The 20487-nt window shown below is 36.3% G+C and overlaps 2 protein-coding genes across 3 annotated transcripts in view; one reads left to right on the plus strand and one right to left on the minus strand.

Moving 5' to 3' along the window:
* Positions 1–20487, plus strand: part of LOC102579913 (vacuolar protein sorting-associated protein 18 homolog) — a 68217-nt gene that overhangs the window by 37458 nt on the left and 10272 nt on the right. For both annotated transcript variants that reach the window (XM_006361493.2, XM_015315330.1), the window contains 5 exons: positions 4946–5008; positions 5322–5452; positions 8793–8898; positions 10063–10251; positions 13015–13242. In XM_006361493.2, coding sequence (XP_006361555.1) covers positions 4946–5008; positions 5322–5452; positions 8793–8898; positions 10063–10251; positions 13015–13242 — 717 coding nt within the window. The remainder of the gene's footprint in view (positions 1–4945; positions 5009–5321; positions 5453–8792; positions 8899–10062; positions 10252–13014; positions 13243–20487) is intronic.
* Positions 17947–19251, minus strand: LOC107063438 (uncharacterized). Its single transcript, XM_015315331.1, has 2 exons — positions 18486–19251; positions 17947–18389 (listed from the first exon to the last, which is right to left on the minus strand). The coding sequence occupies exons 1-2, from the start codon at positions 19240–19242 to the stop codon at positions 18235–18237; spliced, it is 912 nt and encodes a 303-aa protein (XP_015170817.1). The 5' UTR covers positions 19243–19251; the 3' UTR covers positions 17947–18234.

Below are 20487 nucleotides of genomic sequence, written 5' to 3' on the forward strand. Positions count from 1 at the left end.
CCCCCCCAAAACACCCTCTACCCCCCAAACTTTTTTTAATACCCCAAAGTTTCAAAATTTACATTTTTGTCCTATTTTTTAACTATAAAACCCCCCAAACTTTCATTATTTTTACTCACAAATATTCTTCATCTTCTATTCTCTCAACTCTCAAGTCTCTAATCTCTATTAAATTATAAATTATATTAGTTTGAAAGATTTGGTGGATTACTTTGGTCTTTGGAGCAACCTTTAAGGCTGGGAGTACCCCACAAGCTTAGGAGATGGTGGGAAGATATTAAACAAGACCATGTTCGGGAGAATCGTAAATTTTTGAGTTCTCTAAGGTTCCTTATTTATGTTGCTCCTGATCGATATTTGGTCAAAGCATTGCTAAAATCTTCAGATCCAGCAAGAGTGGTCTTCAAATTTAAAGATTTCGAGTTAACATCCACCATAGACAAAATTGGTGGGTTCACTGGGAGGAGCATGATTGTACCTCATAGGCAATCCGGGAAGAAGTTCTTGCATTATCTTGGATTGAAAAACAATCTAAAATTGGCATGCTTGGAATATAAATGGATCTGTCTTGACTTTCTGTATGAACGCTTTGGTCGTAAGAGCGATTACAAGATATTCAATAGAGAGTTTTCGTGCTCGGCTGAAAAGTGGGAGAAAAAGCGTTTGAACGGTTTTGCCATTTCATTCCTGGGTACTTTGGTATTTCCTAATGAAAATGGAAAAATTGAGACATGCCTTAGTTGCGTGGTTCGAGCATTGGCCCAAGAGGTGGGTAGCATGAGGTAACTTAAGTGCCAATGATAGTAGCAAAAATGTTGAGGGCTCTATCCAAATGTGATAAAGGTAGGAGATTTTTCGAGGGATGCAACATTTTGCTTTAACTGTCGGTCCAACATGATAGACATTCTTACTAGGGTTGGCAACAAAATTGACACTCATTCGCGGAGAATGGCTAGGTTTATTGACCCTATAAGAGCTGAAGATTGGTATGCATTCATCAAAGAGCTTTCGGATTACCAAATTTAATGGAAATACTTTTGGTTGTCCACCCCTAATGCTATTATAAGAGGTGATGAGCTTTACTACATCGAGGTTCATTGGTCTAAGAGGTGTCCAACCATATGCTCCTTTACGAGTGCTTCATCAGTTTAGCAAACTCAAGTCATACCATTGCAGTCAAATATGGGCAAGTTTGAGTACGAGTTTGGGCCAGACATTCCAAAAGTCCACAATATTCTTCAAAGGTGGAAAAAACTAGTGACTATGAGTGTCTATGAGAAGCAAGCCTTTTGCACACCAGAATTCTACATGTGGCTCCTTGAGGACGCTGAGAGCGTTAACTTTAGTAAAGAAAGGCATAATGGATGTGAGGATACGAAGGAAAGACTTGGGCACACAACTTGCTGAATCGTCCATATGACATTACTCTAGAGATGAAAGAACAAATTGCTCATGCTGTGAGAATCATCGTCATAGGACAACTTAAAGTTTAGGATTTTCCCTTTTGTTATCCCATTTCCCTTAGTTTAATTTTTTGTCTTTCTTACTTCTCTGTTTCAAGAGATGTATTAGGTTTAATTATTTAATGAACCAAATGGTTTGTTTCTCTTTTAATTCTGACTCTAAACTCTAATTAATATCAAAATAAGGCTTGGATTAACTCTCATGAATCACTTATTTGTCGTCTTAGGCCTACCTCTAGCTCAATGAGGCTCCCTACATTTAGGACGTTTATTTCTCGTAAAACAACGTGTTTATATTTATTATATTTTTTACTCTCATAACAAGACTTTTCTCTTAATCTTATTTTCCTTTCCCCAAAGTTTGATTTGTGCACTCTGGCATATCATATATTTTGTGGCATCTTTTCTAATGACATCACTGTTATACTTGGAGATTATTCTCACGGTAATGCCTCTAACGATGCTATTTCAGAGCATTGTGCTTAGTTTTAGTGGTCATTCTAGCTGCACTCCCTCATTCTACGACTACTTCTACCTTTTGATTGTGTATCTGCTAAAGTGCACAAATCAATCTTCGGGGAAGGGAAAAATAAGATCAAGAGAAGTTTTGTTAGGATAGTAAAGCAAATTATAAAAATAAACACGTTTTACTAGAAATAAACATTCTAAATGCAGGGAACCTCATTGAGCCAGAGGTAGGCCTAAGACGACAAATAAGTGACTCACAAGGGTTAATCCAACCCTTATTTTGACATTAACAGGAGTTTAAAGTCAATAAATAAAAGAGAAACAAACCGTTTGATTTATTAAATAATTGAAACTAGTACATCTCTTGAAACGAAGTAAGACAGACATAAAGTTAAACTAAGGGAAATGGGATAACAAAAGGGAAAATCCTAAACCTCAAGATGTCATATGATGTTGATTCTCAGAGCTTGGAGCAATTTGTTCCTTCATCTCTAGAGTGATGTCATATGGACGTTTCAACAAGTTGCGTGCCCAAGTCTTTTCCTTTACATCCATGATGCCCTTCTTTGCTAAAGTCCACTCTCAGCATCCTCTAGGAGTCACACATAATAGTCTAGCGTGTAACTCCTCGCAGACACTCATAGCCAACAACTCTTTCCACCTTTGAAGTATATTGTGGACTTTTGGAAAATCTGGCCCAAGCTCGTACTTAGGCTTGCCCATATTTGACCACAATGGTATGACTTGAGTTTGCCCAAACTGACAAAGCACTCGTAAAGGACCATATGGTTGGACATCCCTTAGACCAATGAACCTCGATGTAGTAAAACTCATCTCCTCTTATAATAGCACTAGGGGCGGATAACATAAGCGTATTTCCATTAAATGCAATAACACGAAAGCTCTTTCAAGAATGCAAACCAATCTTCAGCTCCTACAGTGGCAATAAACATGGTCATTCTCTGCGAATGAGTGTCAATTTTGTTGCCAACCCCCGTAAGAATGTGTATCATGTTGGATCGCTCGTAGAAGTTTTCTATGGCCCATAGTTGAAGTAAAAAGTTGTATCCCTCAAAAATTCTTCTACCTTTAGCACATTTGGATAGAGCCCTCAATATTTCTCTTACTATCATTGGCACCATAGTTACCTCATTGCCACCCACCTCTCGAACTAAAGCATGTGTCAATTTTTCCATTACCTTTAGAAAGTACCCAGCAATGCAATGGCAAAACAATTCAAACGCTTCTTCTCCCACTTTTCGGCCGGGAAAGAAAACTCTCCCTCTAACATCTTGTAAGTGTTCATACAAAAAGTCGAGAGAGATCCATTCATAGTCCAAGCATGCCAACTTGAGATTGTTTTTCAATGCAAGAATTTCTTCTTGGATTGCCTGTAAGGTACAATCATGCTCCTCCAATGGCAATTCAAATCAGTGAACCCACCAATTTCGTTTATGGTGGGTGTTAACTCAATTTTAAAATTTGAAGTCCACTCTTTCTAGATCCCAAAAATTTAGCAATGCTTTGACCAAATATCTATCAGGAGCGACATAAATAAGGAACGTCAGAAAACCCAGCAATTTACGGATCTCCCTACTATGGTCTCGTTTAATATCGTCCCACTATATCCTAAGCTTGTGGGGTACTCCCATCACTATTCGAGGCTTCCCTTTCTAATACAAATCTAAAAAGGGAAGTATATATACCTCGTGGGTATCATAGAGTTCTACACATCACATGGGCGTTCTTTTTTATTGATTTAGAAAAGAAAGACGAGAGAACAAAAAATAGGAGCCAAAAGGTGTGTAGAATTAGATTCTGAAAAATACAGGAAATAAGGAAAAATGATTTGAAATAAATATATAAAAGAAATTAGAAAAATGGAAAACAAGTATAATATATAAGTTATTGTGGTTACTGATTTTGAGAAAAAGTAAGGCAAAGTTATATAACAAAAGAAATGAATAAATATTTACTATTTGTTATCTTTATAGAAATTAAAGATGGGGAGTAAAAAAAGTGAATGAAATTATATTATGGAGAAAAAAAGAGTCAAATGAAATTAGAAAAGAAAAAGGAAAAAAGATTGAGAAAAAGGCAAAGGAAAAGAGAAATAAGAGGAACGAAAAGAAGTGAAAAAAAAAAAAGAAACAGAGAAAAAGAGGCAATTACCTACTAAAGCTACAAAGGGTAATTAGTTTGATGGGTAGGCAAGGGTAATTGATTTACTTTTAATGGGCAGTTCTGTATCCTTACTATTTTCGTTGTCAATATTTTTCTTTTCTTTGATATTTTCATCTCATCTTCTTCAAACCTGCTTTGTAAAAGATTTTTCTTGTAAGGTTTGCATACATCCCACCTTTCCCAGACCCCGCTTGTGGAATCACACTGGGTATGTTGTTGTATGGAATGCTTGAGTGGATGCTAAATCAGGTCGTGGAGTTGGTTTAGATTTAACAATTATGCACGTTTTTTTTAACCGATATGATGGCATACTGATTGGTAGAACATTGAGATATGTGAGTTGTAGTAACTCATTTTTGAGCTGGAGCTTCAGAGGTATTGTTCTTCTAGTAGCGTCTTTACTTCCGGAGAGTGAACCTTGTTGTGCTGTTAGTGGTGCAATTTGCCATGGTGTTCTCTTGGGTTTCCCTTTATGCTCTTAAATATGTAGTTGAAATAGAATGATGTTTGCATTTTGCTTGGACATCGCAGTCTACACTCAACTTCAATGGATTCCTCTGGAGAGTGGGAGATCTCTGTCCAACCCCACTGCACCCCTATATAGACTCTTACATTTCTTTCTTTGAGATTGCACTTGGCATATAGCATGAACTTCTGTCAACTTGCATGCTTCTGTTTCTTGGATACTTATGAATAAGACCAAGGGAAGAAATATTATTTTGAGATCTTTTTGCATATGTTCTGCATTTTGTGCTCATAGTAACTTGGTGCATTAGTTGATTGTTGGTATGAACAGTAATTTGTCTTTCTTTTTCCATGCAAATACACAGCAAGGAGAAGCAAAGAAGGCGTTACAAGTTCTTCAGAAGCCTAATGTTCCAACAGAACTTCAGGTATGGGTAGAAACTATAAAGTGCGTGTCTGGATTGACTTATTTTAAGTAGCTTTTGACTTTTAAGTCTTTTTTTTTTTTTTCCGAAGTGTTTGGGAAACACAAAAAGTGCTTTTAAGCACTATACCTTAGGCTTTAAAAGTACAAAAGAAGCCAAAAGCCAAAAGTTGGATGTTTCCCAACTTATGGCTGATAGCTTTTAACTTATAAGCCACTTAAAAAAAGCCAATCCAAACTCCCCCCAAGTAGGAATTGTGTTTTGAATTTACTGTAATCGCACCATGCCCTACTTGATTTTTTTTGTTCTATTGCAGTACAAGTTTGCGCCAGATCTCATCATGCTTGATGCATATGAAACTGTTGAGTCATGGATGACCACTAAGAGTTTGAACCCGAGAAAGCTCATTCCTGCAATGATGCGTTATTCAAGTGAACCACATGCAAAGTAATGTTCATCTCTACCTTGCATTGAGTTCTGTGATCTTACTGACATGTTCTTCACGGCCTTGCACTTTTAAGTGCCAATTCTATTCCATTTAGTTGTATCTTAGTTTTGTGGATAGTAGGGGGTAGTTGATACAAATGCTAATATTGAACATTCCAACAGTGATTGTAGAATGGCTGATGGTACCCTCTTTAATATCTGGGAGAATTTTTCGGTTGTAATATTACTATCTCATTTGCAATTTATACAAATTTTCTCTCAAAACTTGAGTAGCACAAAGCCATAAAAATGTTGTGGTTTGCTTTTGTCCCCTACTTCTCTGAATTTAAAGGTGGACTTGAGAAGGTAAGGCAATGTTTAGTACCTGCGATTCCAAAGTTCTTATAGTGGTCACTATGATATTTTCCGTAGGTGTGAGAAATAATGGGGAAGAATATTATTGAATTATGTATCGACATTATTACATTGAGACATTATTTATAGACACTACATTAGACTCTTTTTCCGACTATGACACTACATTACAATCCTTTTCCAAGTAGGATGCTATATATTATTCCTATTTTAAGTGGGATTGGATATACTATTCTTGTTCCTATTCATATTCTAAACACTCACCCTCAAGCTGATGCATACAAGTATATCTACCTTGCTTGTTACAAATATAATTGATACAAGGACCGGTGAGAGACTTGGTGAAGATATCTGCAAGTTGATCACTTGTATTTACTTATTTTGTAACAACATCTCTTGGGAGTATCGTTTCTTTGACAAAGTGATGGTCAATCTCAATGTGCTTAGTCCTCTCATGAACAACTGGATTTGATGTAGAATGCCGATAAAACAAAGAATGATCACCTCTACTACGAGCCATAGCAAACTCCTAAATTATTATGTTGATGACTATTTCAAACTATTTCAGACCATAGAGTGACCTACGCAGTCGACATATAAGGCTAGTAGACTCCCCATGAGCAATAAAATAGGTGGTTGCTCCATGCAAACTTCTTCCTCGAGATCATTGTGGAGAAAAATATTCTAATGTCCAACTAGTGTTATCAAAGGCGTGCTTAATCCCTGAAGCGAGGCTCAAAACGTGTTGAGCACTTCGCCTCGCTTTATCTGCGCTTCAGTGTCGTCATCAAGGTTCTAAGGCAAACGTTTCCTTGCCAATGAGCCTCTTATGAAGAAGTGGAACTAAATAATTGATATTTCACTTTTATCATAATTTTTTTTCCATTTCTTTAGTCATATTTGTCATTCATATGTATAATTATTTGTCTTGGACTAAACATATATATTTGTATTATTTTCTCCCTTTGCACCTTTTCTCATTAAAGTCCACGCTTTATTTGCGCTTCGCGCTTAAAGCCCCTACGAACCTTAGAGCTTTTTTGCGCTTTTCGCCTTTGATAACACTGTGTTCAACTGATTTAAAGGCCAATGGCAAACAACAATCATAGATAGAGAAAGGTGGACATATGCTATTTTAGCCATGGGATAGGAAGTATCATTGTAATCTAGCCAAAATATCTAAGCATACCCTCTTTTGGCAAAAGTAAATCTGAAACAGAGAAAAAAACGTCGGGAAACTCAGATTTACCAGAAACAATACAACAATCACTAGAAAGTGCTCGAAATCTGGTATAAAATATATGGATCGTCTCGAGATCAAGATACTAGTTGATATTGAACAAGAAAAGGCGCTGAAAAACTGGTTGGAATAGGCTCACGCACCATTGTGGTACTTGTGTGGTTGCTGGTCCTTGAGGTGGTGTTAGATTTTGCACAAAACCAACAGAAACAGAGATAGTTGTGAGTAGTCATCGGAAAGATGCATGGTGCTACACAAATCAGATATGAGAAAGTAGTCACTGGAATGATACACGGTGCTACACAAATCATTTATGAAAAAGTAATCACTAGAATGATGCACGGTGCTATGAAAATCAGATATGAAAAAACAGTCACCGGATAGATTCCCTGTGCTAGGCAAATCGTATATGAGAAAGTAGTCACCGAAAAGATAGCACGGTGTGACACAAATTGGATATGAGAAAGTAGTCACCGAAAAGATGGCATGGTGCAACATAAATCGGATATGAGAAAGTAGTGATCGGAAAGATGGCATGATGCTACACAAATTGGATATGAGAAAGTAGTCACCAGAAAGATGGCGTGGTGCTACGCTAAACGCTAATTAGACATGAGAAAGTAGTCACTGGAAGATGCATGGTGCTACGCAAACACTGATGGATACAGAGTTGACACAAATCAGTCCTAGAAAGTCATTTGAAATTGACGCACGGTGACCTGTCTCATTGAGATATCTTCCTCTAAATATGGGGTTCATGCATATATCATTGGCCCTACTTTTGTTAACATAACCATTGGTCGGACGGACAACATATATGGGTCATAGTGCCCCGCCGTCAGCAGAAGCTCTTTGATTCTTTACCAGGATCGTAGAGCATTGATACCACGTGAGAAATATTGGAGAAGAATATTATTGAATTGTATATTTACATTATTACATTGAGATCTTATTTATAGACACTACATTAGACTCTTTCCAACTAGGGCACTATATTACAATCCTTTTGCAAGTAGAATTCTATATACTATTCCTATTCCTATTCTAAGTGGGATTGTATATACTATTCTTGTTCCTATTCCTATTCTAACAGTAGGAAAGCTGGAACCCCCTTGAAAATGAAGCTTTATGGGCTAGAAACACCAATAGGCCTTGCATCCTAGGTTTATTTTGTGAAGCAAATGTCTTTTTCTTGGTTTTTGTTAGGATTACATATAGTTAAGTCTTTCTAAGGGGACTGTCTTATAGTGTTTATGTAGATCAAGTGGCTTGAGCATTCGGTTCAACTTCCAGAACTTTAAGGTGATCTGGATATTGTGATTCTTTACTTATTTTGGGGAAGAACTGTCAGTTTGGTTTCCATTTAGCTGATCTTTTGTAAATTGAAAAGCTTAGATCCATTGTTCTCTTTTTCTTCTGCAACTTCTCCTTGACTAGTTGCAAAATCATAAATTCATGTTGATTCCCATGTATCTTTTAATGTTTTTGATAAGTACTTAATACTTTGTACTAGACAAAAATGCGATGCACAAATCTCATCTTATCATCTAGGATTCTACAGAAATTGAAGACTTTTGTGTTCTGTAGCAATATACGTGGAATATTAGTATGTCCTGATGTGCCCCGTGAGTTTCTTCCACGTTGAAGTTTCTCCTGTTTGATTGTTTTCTGCATTCAGGATACCCTTTATCTGGAGAGTCTTTGTATTTTTTGGTTAATATCATTTCTACCATATGCCACCTGCAGGAATGAAACTCATGAAGTAATCAAATACCTGGAGTATTGTGTTCATCGTTTACAGAATGAGGATCCTGGCGTTCACAATCTGTTACTTTCCTTATATGCCAAAAAGGTTCAAGTTATTTAGCTTTTGGAATGCTCATCTGGTCTCATATGTGCTATGCGGGATTTATCCATCTTTCTATTTTCGTTGAGATTTTTTTAAATCTGTGAATAGTTACCCATCCATTATATCTTCGAGTACTCAGTCTGCATCTCATTTTACTCATTTACAGAAAATAATCTTGCACATTTTCTGTTGCAAATGTGCAGAAGCCACGGCTATATTTAAGCATTATGTTAATTTCCCTACTGAAAGCTATTCATCTTGATAAATTGTGATTTCATTTTAAATTCATAGAAGGTAGCTTATATTTCACCGTAACCAGATATACAAATGTTACTTGCACGAACTGGAAGAAATCAGGACTGCTTTGTTTACATGTTACAAATTATACTTGCAAGAATTGGGAGAAATCAGTACTTCTTGATGTACCCTTTTTTTTTCCAATGCACCCAAGGCTGTCACCTAGTGGTCCATGAAGTGGGATGAGGACCATGAGGTCTCAAGTTCAAATCCAAGCTGAGGCAAAAGTACTTGGTGATTTCTTCTCATCTGCCCAAGCCTTGGTGGGCAGAGTTACCTGGTACCTGAGTAGTTGTTCTTGTTGGAGGTAGCAAGGTACCCGGTGTAGTAGTTGAGGTGCACGCAAGTTGTCCCGAGACACCACCATCTTAAAAAAAAAATTGTGTAATTATTTTATAAATTATTGTTTCTTTGTCAAAGTTGTAGAACTAATCGTACCCTTGTAGTTCTTGTCATGTGTTGTTTATTGTGTTTTGATTATCACACTATTTTGCTATTGTTAGTCTCTTTCTTGTAGATTTTACATTGCTTTTTCTCATTAATGGCGATGCTTTCTTCATTGTTTTCGTCTTCCTTACTTGGGTTTGATGCACTTGAACCAAGGGTCTTTTAGGAACAACCTCACTACCTCCACGAGGTAGTGGTAAGGTTTGCTTACACTCTACCCTCCCCAGACTGGGATTTCATTGGGAATGTTGTTGTTGTCATGTAAATGTGTCAATAAAGTCATTAATCATAGCTGCAGGGAGATCTTGGAATATCTTTGTGCACTCAATAACTTGCTAGATGTTATTTGCATGCTTGTCAATTATAAATATGCTTAGTTGCGCCTAATTTCTCTCTCTCTCTCTCCCTTTTTTTTCAAAGTAGGAAGATGAGAGTGCTCTTCTGCGTTTCCTAGAATGCAAGTTTGGTAAAGGGCAACCAGGTGGTCCTGAATTCTTTTATGATCCCAAATATGCGCTACGCCTTTGCCTCAAGGAAAAGAGGATGCGAGCTTGTGTTCATATATACAGCATGATGTCTATGCATGAAGAAGCAGTTGCTCTAGCACTACAGGTTCTGTTTCAATACTGATTGCCCTCTGTGTGTTTCCTGAAAGCCTGATGGTTCTCTTAATCTTACTGCTTATATTCTGCAATTTATGACCACATTAACTATTAAGTTAGCTGATTTGTCATGTTAACAATTCTCATGCATCATTTATTGTACTTTGGAATAAGCTGAAATCAAAAGTGCAAGGCATGAGGTTGGTCTATTGATTGTTGCTTGTCACATGTAGGAAAACAAGACTAAGAGCCAGCTGCTACTATTTAATAAATAAGGAATTAAAAAGATAAAAGGGAATATTTCTGACTCTGCATTCTATTTATACTCATCTGGACAGCTGTCCTACAAAGGCAATTCCCTAACAAACTCCATAATAAAAGCAACTCGTGTCGCTTAATAGCTGTATAGACGTTTTGGGAGTTAACTGAGACAGAGAAACAGAATCGACTTAAAGTCTTAAGGAATTAAGAACCCAACGGTGTGGCCTAGTGGTTAATGAAGTGTATCAAGCATACTGAGGTCTCATGTTCAAATCTCAGCAGAGACAAAACATTAGGTGATTTCTTCCCAAATTTTTGGTGATGTGACAAGCCACGTGGGACTAATCCCTCCATCTAAGTGTTGCCAACTAGGATTCCCACTAAACTATGGGTCATTAATTCTCACCCGAGTGATAACCCTAACCCTAGCCAATTGTCCCGACCTAAACTCAATAACCCACCAAACAAAACCTTGAGATTAACACAAAATGGGCCTTTTCCAGTCAAATACATACACACTTGACACGTATACAGTATACCCTGCATATTCAGTAATACGGTTAAGCATCTAAAACACTACTTAAGCAAATAAAACAAGGAACAAAATTATTCAGATCACTAACCTTCATCTTGTGCAGGATTTTTCATCCTCCTTTTCATATTGGGTACCTAAAGTACCTCGAAAGTGTGATTTTTCACTTGGTTGCTAGCAAGAGGGATAATCCTGTAGGTGGGCTATTAATTGGGCAACATTAATAAGATTTATTAGCTCCATCTCAATTTATGTGATGGTGTTTGACTTGGACACAAAATTTAAGATTTAAGAAATAAAAGAAGACTTTTGGATCTTGTGGTCTAACATAAACTTTATATATTTGTCTGGTTATAGATCATGTCATTAAGGATAAAATGAGTATTTTAAAGTTAAATTGCTACTAAAAATAGAAATGTATCATTCTTTTTAGGACTGACTAAAAAGGAAAGAGTGTCACATAAATTGGAATGGCGTGCTTTATGTTAAGTCTTGGAAAGTTTCCTTTTAATATAGCTCGATTTGGGTACCTAAAGTACCAGGAAAGGTGTGTTTCTTACTTGGTTGCTAGCAAGAGGGATAATTTTGTATATGGCACCTTTTTTCCCTTGTCGCTTATAAGAATTATTAGTTTCGTCCCAATTTATGTGATGGTGTTTGACTGGACACGAAATTTAAGAAATAAAGGAAGACTTTTGGATCTTGTGGTCTAAAATAAGCTTTAGATATTTGTCTGGTTATATATATATATATATATATATATCATGTCATTAAGGGTCAAATGAGTATTTTAAAGTTAAATTGCTACTATATATAAAAATGTGTCATTTTTTTTTGGGACTGACTAAAAAGAATAGAGTGTCACATAAATTGGAATGTTGGGAGTTATACCTTATCAAAAATAAGAAAAGATAAATGAAGTAAGAATCTGACAATCAAGTTCAAACCCTATATAAACATGTAATAATTTAAAAATGTAATTTTAATTGTACCAAAAAAATGTAATTTAATTGTCTAATCCAAATTTGGTGATGACCTCCTTACTCCTATATTGTACTTTTAAACACGTACATATCTATCATAACATTGTTTTGACAATTTTCATTCTTTAGCCTGTGATTTAATTGTTTATTGCCCTCCTCTTTTTTATATTGATCTGGAATTTATTTTTGATGGAGTCAATTGAGCTAAGGTGTGTGCTTTTGATGCATGCAATGACGCCTCACCTAAGTGAGGCGAACGGTCCAGCTGCATAGCACCTAGGTTCAATGTTTATGTTCGCCTATAACCAAATTAAGTTGTGTTTACCTCTCTTCTCAAATGTAGACGGGTCATTTCGTCTACCACCATATCTTCTCTCTCTCGTGACTTCTAGCTTAATAGGACTAGGACTAAGTCGATTAAACTTCGTTCAACTATAAGGACATATGTCTGTACATGGTTCAACTTCTTATGTGGCTTGCTTATGCAGGACGTATTGCTCCTTGCGTTTCTGAATTGATGGAACGCTAGTAGACTTGGCGATAGTCTGTTTTAAGGCTTCTCTGTCTTGCACACTCTTGCTTTTCTTTCTTTTAATATTGGTATTATGATTAACATGTTGTAATTAATTTTGTGACTGGAGTATGTGCTAAATTTGATTCTTGTAATTGATATTATATGCTCAATTTAACTTTATGCTAATTTCTGTTGCTAAAGATTAATTTTGAACTAACGTTATAAGGTGGAGTTAATTTGCAACTGAAGTTATTTGCTTCCTATTCATTTTTGATGGACAAGATTAGTTGTGGTTCCTTTGTTAAGCCTGTGGAATCATTTTTGTAATGAACTTTTAGGATATTTTAATGATTTTTGGTATGTTCTTGTAATTTTGTGCTTCACCTATAGATCCTGTCAGGTTTTTGCACTTTCCACATTCAAATAGCTTCCATAAGTTTCTTAAAGAGAATACACCATTCACTACTTCCCTTGTTTCAATAGGTTGATCCAGAGCTTGCGATGGCTGAAGCAGACAAGGTAGAAGATGATGAGGACTTGAGGAAGAAGCTTTGGCTGATGATTGCTAAGCATGTCATTGAGCAGGAAAAAGGAACCAAAAGGGAGAATATACGAAAGGCAATTGCTTTTCTCAAGGAAACTGATGGTCTATTAAAGATTGAGGACATCTTACCCTTCTTCCCAGACTTTGCTTTAATTGATGACTTCAAGGTAAGTTCCACTTTGCATACTACTTAACTACTTCAAATATTTATTGGTTTTAATCCTTTAAATTTATTTGTTAGTGTTAGAATAGAAATATGTATATATATTCCTACTTAGAATAGGAAGAAGAATAGGAATAGGAATCCTAGTTAGAAAAGGATTTCAATGTATTGTCTATAAATAGGGTCTCAATCTAACAATTTAGATACACAATTCAATAATATTTTTCCCATATATTTCTCACAGTTAGAAAGCTGTAATGTAGCTTAACTAAAAAAGCCTTGCCTTGAATATATCTTTCTTTTGTTAGAGGAAAAAGAACACAGAAAGCTGTTTCTGTTCAATGAGTTGAAGTTTATAAGGGTAAAATCAAAGAAAATGATTAGAAAGAAAAGAGATGTGGAATTTAAGAGCAACTGCTAGGTCTCAAATAGTTCAATGGTCCTGCATGTGCCGGTTGACAACACATATTGTATAAGAAGCAGAATGAGTTTGAGATTTTGATACTACCTTGCCTACCGTTCTTTGATCTCTCTTTTATAAACTTGATCACAACTTTATTACTTAATTTATGATTGGTTCAGAAGGATTCTGGAAAATATGTTTTTCTTCCATTTTCTTCAGAGTATAATTCGTTTCATCAAACAAATCCTTCTGTTTGGACAAACAATTTCAGTGTCGTGATAATAACGAAGAACAACAAGGTGTCTGATTTCCAACTCCTAGTGAAGAGTTGTTTAAGCTTCAGACTTTTCTGGTCTCGTTGCCTGTCACAGTAAGTTACCGTCGATTTTTTTTGTTTTGTTACTAAGATCAATTGAATGATTTTAGCATTAGTTGGTCAACAAACAGTGTACATTGGGTCACCTTAAATCTTGATATAACGCTACTTTTAGTGCTTATCTAAACTAAGCTTTTTGTCCTTGTTAGAATCTCGGAGATATTCTAGAATATTCGAGGATCTTGTAAATATAGTATAGCTCGATATACTCCCGTAATTATGTGTTTTGATTCTTTTTCCTTTCTTTGATTAGCTATTTAAACCCCAAATGGTTTGAGGGAATAATGAAGCTGTGTTATCTCTCAAACTCTTCTTTCTCACGTGAAAATGGTCTTAGTAAGATTCCTTGCTGTGGTGCAGTAAGCAGTGAATCCAAGACAGTCACCATGCCTTTTTTCCGCTGATTTATTTCAGGCTGATTGCATCACTTTTTTCTGAGGTGGTGGGTGTTCTGCCAAAACTGATACCACCATGAGGTTGAGGAAGCTCCAACAATATAACTCTAGAAAACCACTTTGCAGGCTTGCCATCACGCGCCGGCTGATCCTACGGCTCCGGCTCGTCTGAAACACGCGCCAGGCGTGTGTGACCATTTTCAGCCATCTTTTGGAGCAGATCTCTTTCTGTGGGAGTTGTCCAGCCTTTCTGAGTCACCCTTGCTATTCTTCTGCATATTCCGATCAATGGAACCCTAACCCGGCCACCTCAAACTTGTTTCCCAGCCATGTTTGATTTATTCATCAATTTTCCAGCCAACCTTTGTCAACTAGTAACTCTCCAGTCATTGTCCAGCCTACTTTGCGCAGATTTTTCAGCACCTTGAAGGTCGGCCTACCAGTTTTTGATATTCCGTTTTGTTTGGCTAATCTCTCTTTACTCGATTATAATGTCACTGGGATAAGATGCTTTTGGTTCCAAATCCATTGGATCTAATACTTTGAATATACGGATGGTTTCTTTATCGGATTATATGAGTCCTGTACAGAACATGTAAATAGACATCCTCTGAGATAGATTTTGTCGTTTAGATAGGTAATAGACTAATAGCGTTACTTGTTTCTCTCAACCTTCTTCTCCCAGTAGTTGGGTTATTAGTTCAGGAGCATCTGACTACATTTCTGGTAATACATCTATTTTCACTACTATTTATTACTCTCAAATCTCTTCCAAAAGTTACAAATGACCAATGAGTCTCAAACCATGGCAACTGGAATAGGTCAATCTAGTCCATGATGTTCCTGGTAGTCCTGTTAATCTCATATCCATTAGTCGCTTAGCCAAAACACTTAACTGCTCTGTTTCATTGTTAGATGACTGTTTTTATACAGGAACACAGTACATCACGGATCATTGGTACCGGGCATGAATCAAATGGACTTTATCGCCTTATCCTCCTTAAATCACTCATAGGTTTAATAGGATTACAAATTAGAAAATAGAATTCATATAACTCTAGGTGGAAATTATCTTCAAATCAGTCACTTGGGAAAGAAGAAACAACTGGAAAAAATCATGGGACAGATCTGTCTCACTAGAAAACCAGGTTGCAATCGTCAACTGTAACTTGTGGTGGTATTGGATTTAAACAACAAAAACTAACAGAAACAGAGTTTTAGGGGCCGACAACTTGAAAAAAGCAACCCTAATTCTGTGAGGGATTAAAGTTTGCATCAAACCACAACAATGTCTCTGATACAACAACAACATACCCAGTGAGATCCCACAAGTGGATTTGGGAGGGTGGGTGTATGGCGTACGCAAACCTTACCCCTACCTTTGTAGGATAGAGAGATTGTTTTCGATAAACCCTCGGCTTAGGGGGAAAAGGGATTGTTTTTCAAAATAGTTTTGAAGAATAAAAACAAATGCAAGAGTATGTAGAAATACTGACAACACAATCAGTAAAAATAACCAAAGTAATAATCAACAACATTAATAATAAATTGAAGAAATTTGAAGGTATCTCAGGTCTCCATGTAAATTGGCTGAAAAGTCACATTTCTCCTATCAACCAGGTTTGGAATTTGCAAGATCTGGCTGTTATTCTGGGCTGCCAAGTGGAATCTTTACCAACTAAATATTTGGGACTGCCACTAGGTGCTAAAAACAAAGAATTAGAGGTGTGGAGTGGGGTGTTGGAAAGGTGCGAGAATAAACTATCTAGGTGGAAAAGTCAATATCTCTCTTTAGGGGGCAGATTGACTCTCACCAAGTCAGTTCTTGATGGCATGCCTACATACATGATGAGCCTTTTTCCCATACCAAAGAGCATTGAAAAAAAACTCAATAGAGTTAGGAGAGCCTTTCTATGGCAAGGAAACAAGGAGAAGAGAGGTTATAACCTTGTGAAATGGGATGAACTGACTCTCAACACTCAACAAGGGGGGCTCAACCTGAAGAACCTCAGCAAACAAAACACCTCTCTCTTGCAGAAATGGCTTTGGCGGTTCTCCTCAGAAGAGCGGGCCATTTGGAGAAGATTCATAGCCGGAAAGTATGGTTTACTCAATCACTGGACAACTGAGGAGGTTGCGGGAACCTTTGGATGTAGTGTCTGGAAAACCATAAGAAGATTATGGCCTCATTTCAACAACAACATGTCAATCACTGTTGGAAATGGTTTGAAAACTGATTTCTGGAATGAGGTGTGGATTGGAGAAGACAGTCTTAGAAACTCCTTTTCACATCTTTACACTTTGAGCACGCAAAGGAATGTCGTTGTATCCCAAGCTTGGAGTCAGCAGGGATGGGACCTTGTTTTTAGAAGAGCACTAAATGACTGGGAAATTGGGGAAGTTGCTAACCTATTGGGAGTACTAAACTCACACCCTGCTTTATCTCTGAGGCCTGACAAACCTAGATGGAAATTACATAACAAGGGTGTGTTCACAGTGAAATCATGTTACTGGAATCTTAACACAAGGCAGTCAATGGTAGACATTTGGCCTTGGAAGTTAATCTGGAAGACCAAATGCCCCCCAAAGGTAGCTTGTTTTTGTTGGTTGGTTTGTAGAAAGGCTTGTCTAACACATGAAGCTTTACAAAAAAGGGGATGGCAATTTTGTTCAAGATGTGTCATGTGTGAACAGGAAACAGAAGTCAATGACCATTTGTTCCTTCATTGTAAGGCAGCGTTGAGCCTATGGAACATGTTTTTGGATCCGTTGGGAGTTAATTGGGTGATGCCTAGCACAACAAAGGAACTACTAAATAGCTGGAAAGGTATTGGGAACAGAGGAAGAAATGAACATTGGTGGAGAACTATCCCTGCTTGCCTATGGTGGACCCTCTGGAAAGAAAGAAATTTAAGAAGCTTTGAGGGACAAAAGTCTAACTTACAGAAGATTAGAATGAATTGTATAAGCCTTTTGTTTTTTTGGTGTAAACAGAATCTTGTAGGGGATATAGTAGATTTAGTTGATTTTAAAGGAAACTTGTAAAGTATACCCATGGGTGGGATGTAAGTTTCCAATTCATCATTTTTTGGGATGATGAATTTTTTGGTGTGAATACAAAGTTACCCTTGTCTCAAAAAAAAATAAAAAATTGAAGAAATAGATAATGCCATCATAACAATAATAATACCAGTAAGAGAGCAAGTAGATGCTCTAACCTAGAACTGTGCTCTACCACAGGCTAAGTTGCTCGAACTCGGGTGCGGGTATCCGAGACAGATCCAAATTTTAAGATTCCTGGGTGCGAATCCGAGTATGGATACGGGTGCGGGGATACGGCTAAAAACTTTCAATATTATAAAAATATAGTTATGAAGATATTCTAAATTTGAGAGATATGTTGTGATAAACTTACATGTATTTTGTAGAATTCAATCTTCCATTCTTCAAGATGAGATTACTCTTCCATTCTTCCTACAAGGACACAACAAAATAGAAACTAAACATTAAAAGCATTTACAAATTACAATAGAATAAATATAACTAAAAGAATCAATAAAAATTGAAAAGAAGAACTAACCTTAGAACATGGATAGTAACTCGTCTCTTGAAACAAAGTGAAAGTGAAAATACTGCAATTATTAAAATTTAAGATATACACAAAGATATTTATCCACAATTTAGATATTCATAATTACTAATCAATATTCAATACACCAAGTAAAAGTGTAAAACATACTATTTAACAAAAATCAAGAGATTGTCTCAACTTAATCCATAACTTAAAATTAACATAACAACAAAATATTGTCAATTATCAAGTTATTTAATTAAGTTAGCTATCTCTTCCACATCTTCTTCAACTTCTTCCAAATCTTCAAACTCTTCCTCAAATATCACACCTTCAATTTGAGGTTCATCTATTGAAAGCTCGGTTAGATCATTAGTTGTCTCATCAATATCAAATCGATCTCCACCTAAAATAAATTAAAAAGAATAAATATATTAGAATATTTTATATAAAAAGAAAAAACATCATTTAAACTAAATAATTGAAGAAAATATAGGCATACCAACATCCCAATATTTGCTTGTCCCATTTATATATTTCTCTTTCTTGCGAGACAACAACCGGAGATTATAATGTACAAACACTAAATCTTTGGCTCTTGAAGTTGCTAACTTATATCTCTTGATATTGTGAATCAAAGAATATGTACTCCAATTTCTTTCACAACAAGAGGAAGAAGCCGGTTGAGTAAGCAACTTGTAAGCTAATTGTTGCAAAAGTGGAGCCGAGACCCCATGATTTACCCACCAAGAAAGAGAATCTTCATACATCATAGCCTCAATCACGTGAGGCTCACTAAAATAGCCACTTCCGCTACAAAAGGATCCATACTCCAATGAGACTTGTTTCATTTCATTAGAATCTTTAAAGTACCTTTGAAAGCACTTGACTCTATTCAATGAAATTTCACTATCTTCATTAGGAGCTAGCTTTCGAATTCCATTCTCTCCTTGAAGCCATGATTCATGATAATATTTGGGAACCAAAGAATGTGCCATACAATGTAGAGGTGTGTTACTTTTGTTCCACCTAGCCACAAGAATATCATGAATAGTATCAAAAAAAATTGATTGACCGGAAATGAGATCTTTCCCCTCATGCTCAAAGATGACTTTCTTGACCTTCTCAATCATTGAGTCCCACATATCATAGATGAGATGTAATTTTGGACCATCAATATCGGCACTTCTTAGCATATCAACAATTGGTTCCGTAAATTTCAAGAAATAATCAATACTATCCCATTTTTCATCATTCATTATAAGGGATTTTATTTCCCGTGTTTTGGCTTCAATTCCCTTATCCCCTTATAATTCTTCCATTCATCATCCATGACCATTTTCTCCAAAGAAGATTTCACTTTGCGAATTCGGGTGGTCATAATGATGTGTGAGGCAAATCTTGTTTCACCAACCTTCAACAAACACAAATCCGAATATTTTTGAAAAAGTGCATGTGCCAAGTCATGGTTCACAACAAAGTTCTTCAAATTACTCACTTCACTAAGTAACTCTAAAATCCATTTACAATTAGTAAAGTGAGGTGATTTTTCCGAAGGTTGGCACATACTTTTCAAAGCTAGATTCAAACAATGAACAACACAAGGAGTCCAAAATATATGAGGATATTTTTGCTCCACAATAGTACCGGCAAGTTTCATATTACTTGCATTATCCGTAATAACTTGAACAACATTGTTTGAACCTACATTTTCTATTGCTTCAATAAATAAGTTAGCAATATATTCACCATCTTTTACGATTCCACTAGAATTGATTGAATTTAAAAACATTGGACCTCCACTAGATGATGCCATTATATTGATCAAAGGTCGTCTTTTAGTATCGGACCATCCATTCGAACAAATCGACAATCCTTTCTTTTCCATGTACCTTTAATTGGTTGCAACTTTCTATCAATATGTGTTTTTTCTTGAGCTAAAAGAGTTGTCCTCAATCTATTATATGATGGGGGAATATAACTGGGAATGGAATTTTCGGCTAGAAACTTAGAATATTTTTTAAAATAAGGAGAGTTTGCAAAGTTGAACGATAAACCTGATGCGTAGAACATCCTAGCGGCTAATTTGTCGGCCGTATTTCTCTCATAGATGCCGAATGATTTTCCTATAGCTCCACTACTCGAACTCTTTTTTTTTTTTTGTTGAATTAAATCAGTCCCCTCTGGAAGTGATATATAATCAGCTTTTTTTCTTACATCAACTTGAACAACGGTTCTTTTTTTTTCGGATTGTTCATGCTCCATCTTCAAAGTCGCATATATCTCACCACTACTTTCTTTACATATTTGAACACCATGACCCGATAATCTCAAAAGATGTGCTTTCACCCTATTATATGATCCCGTAACTATTTTATTGCAATAGTTACAAGACCATGTTCTATTCCCACCCCCATTTGGAGCAATCGAAATAACTTTCACATGATTCCATAGAGGTTTATCATCAAAATCTACTCCTACACTTTTTGTAGGTCTCATAAAAT

Source organism: Solanum tuberosum, unplaced genomic scaffold (assembly GCF_000226075.1).
Source record: "Solanum tuberosum cultivar DM 1-3 516 R44 unplaced genomic scaffold, SolTub_3.0 scf00360, whole genome shotgun sequence".
Lineage (NCBI taxonomy): Eukaryota > Viridiplantae > Streptophyta > Magnoliopsida > Solanales > Solanaceae > Solanum > Solanum tuberosum.